We start from the raw sequence: 17,522 nt of genomic DNA on the forward strand, positions 1-17,522 counted from the left end.
GTTCCACGATAAACATTTAATTGCAGAAGCTTCAGATGTCATTTTTTTTTGGATTACTTTTTGAGGGACAATGTACACTGTAACATGCGTGACTGCCTGTTTTGAATTCAACACAGAATGTCGGCTGTCTGCATGGTTCATCTCGCGTAGAACGATGTTCATTTGAGGCCCATCTAGAGCATAAAGGTTCAGCCGTACACTGGGAAGCGAGGTGACCAATTTTGCGACAGTTATAGCATCGTCTTGGCAAGAACTTAAACGGATCAGCAGGTAGACGCTCGTAGTCGATAATCACCGAAACACTCTCGGTGATGGGGCTATCTATCAGTGAGTTGGAGCTCACTGATAGTGTCAAAATACATTTTGAAAGAACGGGATTTTCTGCATTGTTCAGTCTTTGTACTATTCAGAATTAGATTTTTTAGTCCTTCACAGTTTATATCCTCAGGGACATTTCGAAGCACAGCTATGTGCTGGGGTTCTCGAAAAGCAATTTTGAGATCGGGCTTGGAAGATTTCGCTTTCTCAACGATATTCGCTGCTGCAGCTTTCGACCTGAACAAAAGTATCCATTTTTTTGCAGATTTGCGAAGTTCGCTAATGTCATTTGCATTTTCATAGAAACTGTCTGTGAAACCTTCCCAGTCATTTGGGTCATTGAACTACTTGAGGGGACTTTTCAAGACAAAAGAGTAGGAAGGATCTTTGGGCTTGGACATTTCAGGTGCACTACGACTGCTTGTGAAAGTACTGACGGCTGAAGTGGACTGGGTAGCTAAAAAGCTATCAAGCTCCCGAGAGACTGTTGCATTCGCCGCATATCCGGTAACCGAAACCGAACAGGGGTTAAAGATTACAAATTTTGGCATACTGACATTATTTTTCGCAGCTGCTACTAGAAGTTTGCACATTTCAATGATATTGTCTTCATCTTTAGAGTAGGTCACAATATGATTCGTAATATTCAACTTAGTTTGAAGGATTCGCTTTGCCTCAATAACATCTTCATGCGTAAAGAAAGCAACACACGCTTTTACGATACAGTCCAATTTTATTTCATCTGTAAGTGCTCTCGTAACATAATTCAGAAAAATTTTCAGATAGCCATTAAGTTAAAAATTGTTCAAAAGTAAGATAATGAAAACTCAGGTGTCGACGCAACCCCCAAGGGCTGGGGGGCAGGCGTTGTAAGTTATGCCCTGGAACATATATGGTTCTTATGAAAGGGATGCTCATATAAGCTTCAGAGAGGGTACATTTGAATAGAAATTGAAAGTTCGAGCTCACTTTTTAATAGTCAAAGGAGATCCGAGGGAAACTAGCCCCCTCCTATTTCTTCTTTTTCCAAACCCATCTGATGAAAATTTTGAGATAGACATTTTTCTAAAAATAGTTCAAAGGTCGGATAAGAAAAACTCAGGGGTCAATACCACCCCCCCCCCCGGCCCGGGGGAAGGCTTTCTAGGTTATGCCCTAAAGGCATGTATGGTTCTTATGACAGGGATGCTCGTATAAACTTCATAGAGAGCTCATTTGATTCTAAATTGAAAGTTCTAGTTCACTTTTTAAGAGTCAAGAGATTTAAGAGCATCTAGTCCCCCAATACCCTTTTTTCCCCAAACTCCTCTGCTACAAATTTTGGGATAGCCAGTTTTTTGAAAATCGTTCAAAATTAGATAACAAAAACTCCAGTGTCAACCCCCCCCCAGGGCCCGGGAGGTAGGGGTTGTAAGTGTTGTCCTAGGGGCGTATATGGTTCTTATGAAAAGGATGCTCGTATAAACTTCAAAGAGGGCTCATTTACTTGGAACTTTAAAGTTCTTGCTCTTTTCTTAAGAGTCAAAAGATATCCAAAGGCAACTATTCCCCCTCCCCCACACACCTTTTTTTCCCAAACCCATCCGATATAAATTTTTAGATAGCCATTTTTTTAAATAGTTCAAAAGCCAGATAACAAAAACTCCGGTGTAGACATAACCCCCTAGGGCCGGATGGGCGGGGGGGAGCAGGCATTGTAAGCTCTGTCCTGGGACCGTATATGGTTCTTATGAAAGGGATGCTCGCATAAACTTCAGAGAGGGCTCATTTGAATGGAAATTAAAAGAAAAGTAAAGGCCATTTTAAACTTATGCTCAGCATATACAAATACCTGTTAAAACTCAAGCACTAAACGGCCAGAAATTACAATTAAAGAATAAATAAAACACAGAACGAACAGAAATTCAATAAATAATCATAGCAAAAAACATATAAAAAGTAATAATATTAATGAATAAATAGATCTTAAAGCGAGTAATGCTTAGATTGAATATGAAAATCTAGCTTGAAATGAAAAAAAAATATTTTGCTATTGAGGTATAAATGAAATTCAAAACGAACAGAAATTAAATAAACAATCAATGCCAAGGCCGTACCCAGGATTTTTTTTGGGATGGGGTTTTACTCAAAGATTTGTTGTCAAGGGGGGGGGGGGTTACACAAAAAAAACTTAAAAAAACGCATACAAAATTTGTTTACATCCATTTTTGTCACGTTTTTACGAGTTAAAAAAAATATTTCGAGATGGGTTCAAAACCCTCTAACCCCCCTCCCTCTGGATACGGCTTTGATCAATGCAAACAAACATACAATAGATATTAATATAAATGAATAAATAAATATTAAAACGAGTGAAACTTAAATTGCATATGGAAATCAAGCTTGAAACGAACAAAAATCACAACAAACAAGAGTTTGGGTATCGTCTCCTTCTCTCACTGTAAAAGTCTAAAACCTACTGCGTCATTGGTGCTTTACTGAAAACTATATGCGTCTTGAAAAGTTTTGGAAAGTATAAACAACATCGAATTGAATATTTGATGTATAATGCTATTAATTGTTGAAAGATCCATCAGTTCAAGAATTTATTTCACAGTAATTTTATTTTTATTTTCAATGCTGTAAGAACTGGAAAAGAAAATATTTGTAATATACGAGTAATTCGCTTTCAGTTAAGCGCCAATGATGCAGTAGGCTTTTTTTTTTTTTTTACAGTTAAGGAAGGAGGCAGTATCCAAACTCTTGGTTGTAGTGAAACTATATTCGTCTTGAACAACTTTATAAAGAACTAATAAATTAAACTGAATATTTGATAGATATTAATTGCTGAAAGCTCATCAGTTCAAAATTTTGCTATAATTTTAATGTTTATTTTCAATATTAAGTACAAAAGAAAACATTTGTAATAAAATTGGTTTTCAGTAAAGTACCAACGACGCAGTAAGTTTTAGGCTTTTACAGTGAGAGAAAGAGGCGATACCCATACTCTTGTTTGTAGTAATTTTTGTTCGTTTCAAGCTTGATTTGCATATTCAATTTAAGTTTCACTTGTTTTAAGAATTATTTATTCATTTACATTAATATCTATTTTATGTTTGTTTGCATTGATTGTTTATTTAATTTCTGTTCGTTTTAAGTTTCATTTATACTTCAATATCAAAATATTTTTTTTCGTTTTAACCTTGATTTTCATATTCAATCTAGGCACCACTCACTTTAAGATCTGTTTATTCATTTATATTATTACTTGTTGTATGATTTTTTGCTATGATTGTTTATTTAATTTCTGTTCGTTTTACGTTTCATTTATTCTATAATAGTAATTTCTGGTCATTTTGAGTTTGAATTTTGACAGGTACTTGCATCTGCTGAGCTTAAGTCTTAAATGGTCTTTACTTTTCTTTGAAAAACTTGTTTTTCGGAAAGTTTTTTTTTAATTAACATTCAGTAAAGGGTGTAATACAATTCAAGTAGATTCTTAAAGTAAGAAGTCGACTTAAGTTGAACTATGAACAACGAAGTCACAGAACTGAACTCATTCTTTCTTACGAACTGTGTCCTTTAAAATTATATCATAAGTTTAAATACTTACCTTTTATTACTTACTTCATTTTGAAGTAGTTGTTTGATGTAATTAATGACTAGCTGCAATTTTCGATATACAAATATTACTAGGTGAAACCTTTCTCTTTTTATAGTTTGGCTGAAGATATGCGTTGGTCCATATCAACTTAAAGAAACAGATGGCAGTGTCAAAAGCCAGCAAATAGGTTTCCGCTAGATAAAGAGCTACTTTATACAAAACTTTGGTTAGTAACTAATTGTGTCTCGTTTGCCAGTTTAAAGTAAAATATGATTGAGCCCGTACTGTAAAAATATATTTTTAATATAACCAGGGCTGGCAAAACTGTTCTGAGTCAGGGCTATTTTAAATTCGTTTATCAGAAGAACTAGTGTAAGAAGTCACACTTCAAAAGAACTGGATTGAGCTTATTAAATCTAATTAAACCTAAACCAGCAGAAGTTACATGGAGTAAGAAGTTCAACCCTTTTAGCAACACTAAGCTTAAACAACCATCTACGAATTTAGTTTTTTCTAAGAAAATTAAAGTGCCATAGGAAAACCAATAACCAACTGAAGCAAACTCATAGATAATTTAAATTTGAAACAAACATACATTACTGCGAATGAATCAATAAAATCCAAAGTGAATGGAAAATAAAACTAATAATCATATCAAACATGAAGACTAGACAGCGGTATGGATTGTGGATAAACAAATTTTAAAACGGATGCAATTAATGACAAAGCGTTCAAGTGTATAAGTAAGTGAACTGGTAAAGTGGGAATGAAACGCAAACCTAGTTAACTTCTGATTTAACATCAAATTAGCTACTAACCTCAATTCCTATCTTAGCCGCAGCAATATTTTCTTTTAGATATCATCTATCGCTTAAATATATTTATCTGGTATATCATAGTTAAAGATAAGATTTTCATTAAAGCTCTCGTATTAACTGAATCAAGTACTTGCTAATAATTTATAAAAATGAGGACGAAATGGGGTTTGATGACTCAGGCACTTCTCAATTACTAACTAAAGAGTAAAAGTTTGGTTGACGTGTCCTCTTCTCTTAATAAAACCATACTGTTCTTTTCTTAAAACTTTATCTAGAGCAGTTCTAAGTCTAAAAAGTATAATCATACTATGTAATTTGCTTCCTACAGAAACAAAGCTAATGTCTCTATAATTACCACACTCACTTTTATTAACTTTCTTATATAAGAGTTTAATTAAAGTTCTCTTTAAATTGCCAGGTACTTTCCCAATTTCAGAAATTATATTAATAATCAACAGCAGTTTATCTCTAACCCCAGAACCGCCAGATATAAAAAAAAATTATCACACTATCAAAACCAGTGGCCTTATTTTTTTTTACCATCGTTACTGATTCTTTCTTTAAATGCAAATCCTCAAAAAATAATTTCGCTCTTTTTTTTCCTGCAATTCTATTATGGTTTAGCATATTCTCAAAATGTTCTGCCCATCTCTCTTTAACTATTTTTTGCATCACTTAATGTGGCACCGTTTACATTTTCAATTGGGACAAGTCCAGGTTGACTATTTTCTCTCAATTTATTAACATGCCAGCACAATATTTTACTATTACACTGTCTGGTTGCATCTTCTAAATCTTCAGCAATGTTATTTCACATCTCCTTAATTAATATTTTAGTTCTTTATCCAATTTCTTTATTCTCGTCTTATTTTCATATGGTTTACCCCTCAAATAATTTCTTAAAAGCCCTACCTCCTCTCTATTAAAGAAAGCATTTTCACTTATATTCCTACCTTTGTTTCTATACTTACTTTTGTTTCATCTTCACAAATCCTTAATTTATATTTTAATTCTTTCTCTGCTTTCTTTACCTTCCTTTTATTTTCATGTGATCTATCAGTCAAATCATTTTTCTACAAGCCCCTCCACCTATCTATTAGATAAAGTATTTTCACTTATATTCTTTCCTTTGTTTCTAAATTTCTTATTTAAAACGCCATCAACGAGTTCACAAGCTATATTGTTAAAATTATTCATCAATCTTTTACATATTCAAATTTATACTCTCCGGCTTAGCATTCAACACACCTAGCAAGTTTCTCTCGTTATTGTAAGCGCACATGAACGCAATAGCAATAAGTGCAATATGCAAATGAACGCTAAACATTGAAAAAAAAAGTTGTTGTAGTAATTGAAATGAGCTGAATTAAACGCGGGGTTTGACTGATATGTGCTACCAAAACTCTTTAATCAAGAGTATAGGACTTTTCCCTACTCCTTTATCAATAAATATATATATATATATATATATATATATATATATATATATATATATATATATATATATATATATATATATATATATATATATATATATATATATATATATATATATATATATATATATATATATATATATATATATATATATATATATATATATATATATATATATATATATATATATATATATATATATATATATATATATATATGCTATGGTGTACGCAGAATGCATATGAAAGCGAAAGGCATCCCTTTAATATCGTTTAGGGCAAAAACATTTAAAAACTAAAAACATGCTTTGTATCATTGCAGTGTTCTCAGTTATATTTTTTCGATTTTCTGAAGGATCTCAGTCCTCGCCTGTTCCAATAGTCATGTGGCATGGCATAGGTGCTATTTTGAAATCAAATAAAAAATTAGTTTCCGATTTATAAAAGCATTAAACTTTGAAACATGCAGTATAGGCTAGCCCATGTTCCATTTTGAACAGTTGCGCATGACTATTTTTGTTCTTGTAAAATTGAAATTTAGAAGCTATTGTCTATCTTGAAATATAGTTATGCTAGGTGAATGAAACTCAGTAATGCATCAACAGTTTTAATGATTTCCCAGAAAGATATTTGGAGCAGTTAGGGTATCTCTACTCCTTGCTTGAGAAGGTACTGCATTTGGATCCTCTAACAATTATTGTGCCATAATAGTGAAAGGTATTAATCTAGAGTTAGACCCACTCAAGAGGAAACACTATAAAATTCTGAAAACAACTTTTAAAAATCATAGAACACTTACTTATATCACTCTTAAAAGTAATTCACTTTATTTTACCCCCCCCCCCCTCCTCTCAAATATGCAAATATATAACCAAATTATGTATTCCCAATGCATTTTTTTTTCTTGATTTAATCAATGTTATTTATTAGTTATTAAATCTGTTTAAACATAGAGTGATGTGGGTCAATCCAAAAACAGAAAAATATAATAAAAATAGGCAATGTATTTGCAAATTAGGCAGGAGGTAAAGTAAAGTGAAGCAGTTTTGGGAATGAATATTTTAGGATTTTCAAAGGCTGTTTTCAGAATTTTATAGTGTTTTCTATTGACTGGACAAAACTGTAGCATAATGCCAAGTGAAACAATACTAGTGTACAGTCATGCAATCACATAGAAATTCTATGTATGTGGCATAGAAATTTCTAAAATCAACTTTTAAAGAATTCTAAAATACTTGCTTATAACATTCCTAAAAGTAGTTCACTTTACTTTTCCCCCTTCCCCTAATTTGCAAATATAATTTTCCCCAAATCTTCTATTTTCCATGCATTTTACTGTTTCTTGATTTTGTTAATGTTGCCTTTTTGCTATTAAATCTATTTGAAGAGAAGATTAACATATAGAAAAGCATTGGATAATATATAATTTATGATGTGTTTTTGTTCATTAGGAGAGGAGGGTGAGGTAAAGTAAAGTTTTTTTAAGAATGACAAATAATTTTGAATTTTTACAGTTGTTTTCAGATTTGTGTTATGTTTCATTCTAAGGAGAAGTGATTGTAAACTGGAACCTATAAAAACCTTACAAAATAGATAGATTTTCTGCAAAAATAAGGTGCAAGAAAATTGTTTTGAGCCTCACACATTTGCTTAATCCCATTTTATAAGGTTTTTAAAGGTCTATAAATCTCTTTCTGAAATTTTGGGGAAAACTCTTGATGTGTAATTTTCTAGGCCTACTTAAATAACAATCAATCAATTTATTAATACTAAAAACAAAACAATTACAAATGTAAATTTTATACATGCCCAAGAAGCTCAGCTTGTAAAGGACCAACAAAACAAACTAAGACACTATTATAAACCACATAAAAAAAAAAATCATGAGACATTTATGAAAATAGGAGAATTAACAGGAAACTTCACAAATAACTAAAAAAAAATATATAAACAAAGAAAAGAGAATGAAAATTAGGATTATATATATATATATATATATATATATATATATATATATATATATATATATATATATATGAATGAATATATTGGAAAAACCCGTCACAATTGAACAAAAGACGGATAAAAAACAAAAGAGAAGAAAACGCACATACAAAACACAACGAAACTTCTTGAAATGAAAATAATCACGAAGGAACTATAATACAACTATGTAAGAATGGCAGTCCACTGGTGGTTACTCGCTTCTACTCTATCACGGTACTTTTCAAGACACGCTTCCACCGCAGTAAATGGGTCAGGTACTGAATACCGCCTCGTTAGGTAAGAATTACTTGTTCTTAATGGCATCTCCAGTAGGAACTTGAGGTACCTGAAGAATATTCTTCTTATAGTTACTTTATTCGAATTTGTAAGTAACTTCCAGAACGGCGAAACGTAAAGAACATGGGGTAAGGCAACAGCAACAAATATTTGTGCACGCAGCGACCTATTTAGATTACGCTTGGAGGAAACCGAAGCTCCATAAGCTGACCTGATCTTCTTCTCGATGTGCTTTACAAGTAGTGCTCGTGTATGCTGAAGAGTTTCACCGATCGGCAGCCCCAGTTAAACAATTGACTTAGAAGGCATGACCACCTGTGACCCTAGTTGGATTTCGGGTTGAGAGTCATTCCAGTTAAATAACAGTACTTCACATTTTGTCACATTAAAACTCAACCCGATTTCATCATACTCCATCTCCAAAATTTTAAAGTTAGATTCCAAAGAAGACAAAATTCTTGAAAAGTTTAGAAGGTCATCTGCAAACCCAACTAGGGACACGTCAATGCCTTTAAAAATACAGCAAGGGGCCACTTTTGACTGGGTCGTCGATATGCTGTTGTTGAACAGATCAGGTGATGATACGGCTCCCTGTCTTATACCTTTCTTCACCACAGCAGACCTACGACTTAATTTACCTGACAGTTTAATACGGACCTTGAGCCTACTATACATGTCGTTCAAGGGTTTGACAATAGCACGGTCAACTCCGGACTTTCTCAGCTCAACCATATTCTGAGAATGGATACCTGAATCAAAAGCCCGCCGTACATCATATTCACCTATAGCGAGGCTTTCTTTCGAAATGTGGGCATCCAGTAGAACATTTGCAACTACATGCAAGGCATGGGCACATCCTAAGCCAGCTTGGAATCCAAACTGGTGGGGAGGCACTTTACAACTAGCTTTAATGCCCGAAATTATGAGCTTTTCAAATAGCTTACAAAACACAGATGATACAGTAATGGGTCTATATGACGATGGTTCATGAGCAGGTTTACCCTTTTTCAAAACTGGAGTGATCACACCTAAACAGAAAATATCCGGTACAATACCATGTGTTAGTATAATTTGGTAAGCTATTGCTAAATGCTCCGATAGAACTGGACCACCATTCAGTAGATGTAGAGCACAGATTTGGTCGGCACCGGTGGATAATTTCTTCTTTAATTTTTGACAAAGGTAGGTTATTTTCGCACTAGAAATCACGAGGTAATTATGCTCTTTCGTCATAAGCTGATCGAGCTCTTCACTAAACTTTTTATTTTTCACTTCATCTGGTGGGGAGAATTCAGCAGCAAAATAATCTACCCATATTTCCTCATCTATATCACTAGCATTTTGTCCCGTACTTTCTACAGACCAAATTAGGGTTTTCAATGATTTTTGAAACTGTTTCCCGTTTGAGGCTACTACGATGTTTTCGTAGCTCTTTCGCGACCCGCCGTTTTGTATAAACCCGCAATTCATTGACTACCCCGCTTCTTGGCCGGTCGCACTCGTGCCAAACCCCCAGCCCGAATTTGGCAGCTGCTCTTGCCTTCACAAGCTCACTGTTAGAGGCCCATCCTTTCACTCGCGACCCACGTCGGACGCTACGTAATGGGACAGCAATCCTTTCAGCTACTCTCAAGGAGTGGCAAATACTTGAGAGTAATATATATATATATATATATATATATATATATATATATATATATATATAAATTAATCAGAAAAATATATTGAATAAAAAAAAAGACATATAAATTTGAATGGAATGCAAAAAAAAGAAAAAAAGGGGAAAAAAATACTATACTGGAAAGACCCAGCAATATAACAGCAATTGCATTTTCAAAAAACTAGAGTAAAAAAAAGATCAGAAACTCAAAATTAAGGTGAAACATTTTTGTTCAAATTTGGATTGGTATAAACCCTTCATGCATCAAATCTTGTAAGTCCTAAAAATTAGAAAAGGTATAGATATATTAGCTTGGTAGTAACTTTCTAGGATACATTTTTGACCCTTGATTAATTCCTGAAAGTTTCATTTATCTAAATCACCTATTTTCTAAGATAGCCAGAAAAATGTAAACTTTAGTATGATAACAAAATAGAAAACATAAACTTTCAATTCTTTTTATATAAAATTATACATGAGAGCTTTTTTCTGATTAGATAATAGATGAGTTAGATGAATAAAACTCAGGAATAGGCCTAGACCATGAGTCTCAGTGATGACTTAGAAAGGTATTTTGAAAGTACCTACATCAACCTATCCCCTCTCTAAAGGGTAATAACCTTTGATGGTCTTTGGCAATGTTTGTGTTGTAAATGTATAAACATGTCAGTTTTTTTCCTGGATACCTTAGAAAAAGCATTAACGTTGGATAGATCAGAAGGTGGGGTAGACATTGGTAGAGTGGAGAGGGCTGAAAAAGATGATGTTGAATATGAGTATACTGTTGCTACTCTAAATAAAATTACAAATGTTACCACAATTACTAAATAATAGAGGTTTTTCAATTAAAAGAACATCAAATTTAGATTTAGAAATGGTTTTTCAGTGAAAATTAAAACATTATAATAGAATTCAAACTAAATAAAAACAGAAATAACTATGAATAAGAAATAAAATTAAGCAAATGAAAATATAAAAAAGAAGATATAGTATTTTAAATAAGACAGTAGAAATAATCAAACTTAATAATTAGAAAGGTCCAAACATTTTGACTTCACATTCAGAAGTCTTTATTGATGGAAAAAAATCATTTAAAACCTTTAAATGAAATTAAACAGAACATATATGGCAGTTAAAGGCAAAAACAAAAATTCAGATATTAATAATATGCAATATAGTAACTATTTGTCAATACAAATAGCATAAAGATTAAGCAAAATCAGGATAACTATTCTGTTTTTCTGGTTGACTGTATCACAATAATGTAACAGCCATGACACAGATCCTTTCAATTTGTTAATGAAATCCAACAAAGGGTAAAGTCTTTTTGTTATAAGAAATTACTTATACCCTATGTTTAAGCTAATATAATTAAATACAGGTCAAGAAAATTTTATTATGTTTTACAGATTGAATGGATCTTTTTGTTTTTCACTGTCTTATTTAAAAATTGTGCCCATTTTTTCTGTATTTTTATTTGTTTAATTTGTTAATGGATAGGCATTGTGATCAAAGAAATTCAAAAAATCATACCTACAAAAACAAACATTACATTGAACAGACTAATAAAGTTGGACCAAAAGCAAGATGAAGCTGCCACAAATAAAAGTTGGGTTCACACCACTTTCAAGCCCATGTAAAGGCTGTAGTGTTATTCATGCTGTGCATGAAACTAACCCAATTGGTTCAAAAACTGCCTAGATAGAGAGCCTAATTGCATGATTCCATAATATTGAAGACATCATGCTCACTACTTGAATTTGGTTGACTTTTTTTTATCAATCTTCATAAGGTTTCTTGTTTTCCATCATGTATTGAAACACTTTTTTCAGATTTATTTTTCTCTTTTTAACTTTTTATGAGTAGTCTGCAATATCCTGTTGACTGATTCTTTAGGTAGAGTCATGCTTTGTGCCCTTGTTTACAGCCATTTGTCAAATGCAAATGCCTTTTCAAACTCTTGAGTACATGTTAAAAACTTTTACTATATTTATTAAAATTCATTAAAGGTATTCTTCACAGTACATGTAAGTGCATGATTATAATGTATGTCTAGACTCATTAGCTGGGGGAGGGGTTGAGGCCCTTGAGGGGAGCCTTCTATATTGTGGCATCCTAGAGAAACTAGTTAGTCTCACTATTGCTATATATGAAACCAGTAAATACTGTGTCAAGATTCCTGATAATCAGATCAAATTTTTCGGTATATTATCAGTTGTGAAGCAAGGTTATGTTCTTTTACGTTTCTCTTTGTTATACTGAGATTCTTTGAACCAGACCATATTCAGCTAAACCATGTAATATGTCTGAGGGATCTAGACTTTGTTGATGACATTACAATGCTGGAGTCCTGTAAAACTAATTTCAAGAATATTGTGTGAGCTGACAAACAGAGCTGGTTTTGTGGGTATGAAAATTAATGCTGAAAAGACAAAATGCATGGCAACCACTGCCTTTCCATTAATCATCAAGCATGGGGACCAGCATATAGAAGAATTAGTTCAATAAAAATACCCAGGGAGCATAACTGAGAATAGCCTACTAGCCCAGTGGCAAAAAAAGTATTGACCAGAATGGGACAAGCAAATGGCATCTTTAAAAGGCCCTACACACATCTGGTAGTTCCAAAATTAGTCTCTTCACTTGAAGCTATAGGTTTTTAATACTATGGTCTGAAATTTGCAGTATTATGCTTCAGAGACATGGCATGTAACCAGCAGTAGTAAAAATGAATCCAGGCGTTCAAAATATATTTTTTGGAAAGTGTTAAATATTCACTGAACTCAGAAAATGGCTAATCAATCAATAAAGGACAGAAAAAGACAACTACTTGTGACCAGCATGGTTTGAGTATAAGGATGGTGGTACATTAGGAATTTCCTTCAAGTAAGCAACCAAAGGCTCCCAAATGGAGTCCTTCTCTGGCATCTATGTGGCACCCACCAAAGGGGATGGCCTTGGAACACACTATAGTGCAACTTAAATGCAGACCTACACAGCCTTAATATGCATTTCCAACCAAAGGAATAGAACATTGCAGCTGCATAAGACCAATACAAAAAACATGATAATTGGTTTGAGTCAGGCTGAATCACCTGTTATCATGTTAATCATAGTCAACATGGTTGTTCAGGCTTAATGAACTACCTTGCAACGAAATAGCCTATGTTTGAACCTGACCAGTCAACAAGAACTAGACAGCACACTATGAAGCTCTACTGCCAACAAGCCAACATCAGACTATGAAAAACTTAACAAATAGAGTTGTGGGGCTCTTAAACCCCCTAAACAAAAATGCAGTCTCAGCCCCTTGTTCTATATTTTTCATATAGAACAAATGGTTGCTTTAGAGATGGCTCAGTTGATAGCAAATAAAAGTCTTAGCAGCTGGTTTGAGAGTAGATAAAGGGTAACCTGACTATGCTTCAATCACTTGATTGCCTCCAGGCATCCCAGACGCACCACATGACATCAGATAAAAATGTTAAGATAACAATCTTAACCAGAACACTTGAAGTCTTAAAAATTTGCTGTTTGGAGTGACTTATCAGTGTAACCTTAGAGAAAGTTGTATTTTTAAAGTTAATACACTAGCAATGACTAGTAAAGATTAAAGTTTTTTTCATGTATTATTTTCCCCTAGCCATCCCTCATGAAAAGGGGGGCCATAGAAGCTGAGGAAGGATTACTAGATTGTAGATTTACAGATCTAGTACTTTTTTAAATGTCAATTGCGATTGGAGGGCATCTAGCCTCTGGTCATGTCTCTTTTTGCCTGTTCTTTTTACACACCTATAGCCTTTCATGAGATTTGATCAAAATTTTGAAATGGTAGCTATTTTGTTCAGAATAGTGAAAAGACTTACTTAGTGTGCCTCTGTTGTGAAAAAAACTCAAACAAATACAGGGTTAATGGACATAAATACAGGAAGTTATTATGGTTTATAGATTGGTAATTGTCACTGCTAATCACTGTGTAAAGATAATTAACAGTTAGTTCACCGCAGACGATTTCTGACTCTTCATTCTTGGTGTGTACAAACAGCTCCTCCCACATACTCTTCCATTAGCGAGTTACTAATGTTAGTATGTGTCAGTTGTCCAATTACCTTGGAACACGTATTTATGACAGATACTTTCTCAAAATGCCTTTGAAACCAACTCGAGACTTTGAAACCAACTTGTAATTCCTAAAAACATCAAATAATAACATTGCACTTCTAATTACCGATTTTCATATGTGTTTTGAAATATAACAATTTAAAATTAGTTTCTTTAAAATTTAGTGTTCAATATTGAAGCCAAGTTTCGCGTTCAAGAGAAATTTGACTTGTCTACCCGTGAATAGATCTAATGTCGCTTATGTTTTTACGTTATCTGGAGCCCTCGCACCTCGGTCCCGGTTTTTATAACGGGTGAGATAGCGAACGATCATACTGTCTATTATTTATATTAATTTAAAAAACAATTTCCACAAAATAACTTTTTAAAAGAAAAGTAAAGAACTCCATTGAACCAAAAATGAGCAAAAATCAAATCAAATAATCTACCAAGCGTAAAACTACCACAAATCAGCATCGATAAATAAATGAAACCCAAAACGAACAGAAATTACAATAAATAGCAGAGTCAAAGTCAAAACGAGCAGAAATTAACACTTGTTGGGCTCACAATCCCTATGCCTTCCCAAGGCCAGAACATAATTTGCACTTTACTGAAGAAAAAATTCAATGTTTTCAATTTTATAACTTTGATAAATCAAATATTATTAACATTTTGATCACTAAATATCAGTATATGTAGGCCTATATTAAACTGAAAATGCACATTCATTTGTATTTTTTTCAGTAAAGTGCAAATTATGTTCTGGCCTTGGGAAGGCATAAGGGTTTTGAGCCCAATTTATGTTAATTTCTGCTCGTTTTCAGTTTGACTTGGTTATTTATTGTAATTTCTGTTCGTTTTGGGTTTCATTTGATTATCGATGCTGATTTGTGGTAGTTTCACGCTTGGTAGATTATTTGATTTTATTTTTGCTCATTTTTTGTTTAATGGAGTTCTTTACTTTTCTTTGAAAAACTAATTTTGGGGAAAAAGTTTTTTTTTAATTATTTTCTGTTCGTTTTATATTGACATAGTCTTTTCAGGGAAAAAGAAATTAATACTTTAAATCTTTTCGTTTTTTTAAGAATGTTTAGTTTGGCCTGCTATTTGTATGCTGGAGAAAAATTTTCAGCAATTTTTAACAACATACACCCTTTTTAAAAATCTGGACACAAATAATAGTCTTTAATTTAGTTTCATACTTCCTCTAGTTGACCTGAAATGAAAAACTTAATACCATTCACAAAAAAATCTGTTTACTTTCTTTGATAGCTTGGATACACTTACGCTATTTTGATTTGGTTAAATTTTAATAGCAGAAGTAGCCCCGAAAGTTTCAACATAATACCCTCAGTTGTTCTTGGGATACTGCTGAAATGCCTTATTGGGAATTAGCATTAACAAAGTGCATTTTGATTTAATCTTATGGCAACATTTAGTTTTTAAACATAAAGGCAAATGGGAGGGTGGGCGGGAAGTGGAATTAGTTTCCCTCCAATCACTTTTGACTATTAAAAAGGGCATCAGCCCTTTCTATTTTTAATCAAATGAGCCCTTTTCGCAGTTCCTACGACAACTCCTTCGATACAAAGTGCCCTGGTCTAAACTACAACAACAACAAAAAAATAATACATTATACCCATATTAATCTTTACTATTAAAATGTCAAGCATTCCAATTACTTTCGACCGTTAAAAAGGGCACTAGGCCCTTTGATTTCCAATAGAATGAGCCCTTTTAGAGTTTCTATGACAACACTTTCTATAAACACCTTATATGCCCCCAGGGCATAAATTACAATCCTCACCCTAAGGGCTGTGAGGATGGTTGTCATCCTCTAAGACCTAATTTCCAGAACTTTCAACTACGTTAAACAAAATGACTATCTCAAAATTTTGATTGGATGTGTCTGGGAAAATGGTGGGCGTGAGAGGGGTGTTAGTTGCTCTCCAATCACTTTCAACTACTAAAAAAGGCACTAGCCCTTTCAATTTCCAATCAAATGAGCCCTTTTGAAGTTTCTACGACGACGCTTTCAATAAAAACCTTATGCCCCCAGGGTATAACTTACAACCCTTGCCCTGAGGGCTGGGGGGGGGGGGAGTGCCGTGCTCAAAAGTATAATTTTCTGAACTTTCAACTGCGCGGAGCAAAAAGGCTATCTAAAAATTTAGACTGGATGAGTTTGGGGAAATGGTGGGCGTGGAAGGGGTGTTAGTTGCCTTCCAATCACTTTCGAATATTAAAAGGGGCACTAGCCGTTTCATTTTTCAATCGAATGAGCCCTTTTTGAAGTTTCTATGACAAAGCGTTCTATAAAAACCTTATATGCCCCCGGGGCATAACTTACAACCCTTGCGCTGATGGCTGTGACGAGTTTGTCATCCTCAAATACATAATTTCCATACCATTCAACTACGTTGAACAAAAGGCTATCTCAAAATTTTGATTGGATGTGTGGGCGTGAGAGGGGATTAGTTGCCCTCCAATCACTTTCGACTATTACAAAGGGCGCTAGCCGTTTAAATTTCCAATCGAATGAGCCTTTTTGGAAGTTTATACGACAACGCTTTCTATAAAAATCTTATTTGCCACCAGGGCATAACTTACAACCTTTGCCCTGGGGTCTGTGGGGGGTTTGTCATCCTCAAATACATAGTTTCCACACCTGTCAAGTACGTCGAAAAAAATGGCTATCTCTAAACTTTGATTGAATGTGTTTGGGGAAATGGTGGGCGTGAGAGGGGGGTTAATAACTCTGCACTCACTTTCGACAAGTAAGAAGGGCAATTTCAATTTCCAATCAAATGAGGCCCTTTTGAAATTTCTACAACAACTTTCTATATAAACCTTATATGCCCCCAAGGCATAACTTACAACCCTTGCACCGAGGTCTCTGATGGGGTTATCATCCTAAAAGACCTAATTTGCAGAACTTTCGACTACGTTGAACAAATTGGATAGCTCAAAATTTAGATTGGATGTGTTTGGGGAAATGGTGGGCGTGAGAGGAGGGTTAGTTGCCCTTCAATCACTTTCGACTATTAAAAAGGGCACTAGCCATTTCAATTTCCAATTGAATGAGTCCTTTTTGAAGTTTCTACAACATCGCTTTCTATCTTTGTCCTGGGGGCTCTGGGGGGTTTTTCATCCTAAAATACATAATTTCCAGAACCTTCAACTACGTTTAACAAAATGGCTATCTCTAAACTTTGATTGAATGTGTTTGGGGAAAATGGTGGGCGTGAGAGGGGGGGGGAGTTAATTACTCTCCTCTCACTTTTGACTAACAAAAAGAGCGATTTCAATTTCCAATCAAA

General features: G+C 33.9%; 1 protein-coding gene across 1 annotated transcript in view; it reads left to right on the forward strand.

Annotated features, from left to right (window-relative positions):
* The first annotated feature begins 6,449 nt into the window (after nt 1–6,449).
* Nucleotides 6,450–17,522, forward strand: part of LOC148948161 (palmitoyl-protein thioesterase 1-like) — a 635,005-nt gene continuing 623,932 nt past the window's right edge. Inside the window, exon 1 of the mRNA XM_089095721.1 lies at nt 6,450–6,555. Coding sequence (XP_088951847.1) covers nt 6,459–6,555 — 97 coding nt within the window. The 5' untranslated portion in view covers nt 6,450–6,458. The remainder of the gene's footprint in view (nt 6,556–17,522) is intronic.

Source organism: Artemia sp. Qi Xiang Cuo, chromosome 10, assembly GCF_049724085.1.
Source record: "Artemia sp. Qi Xiang Cuo chromosome 10, ASM4972408v1, whole genome shotgun sequence".
NCBI classification, from domain to species: Eukaryota; Metazoa; Arthropoda; class Branchiopoda; order Anostraca; family Artemiidae; genus Artemia; species Artemia sp. Qi Xiang Cuo.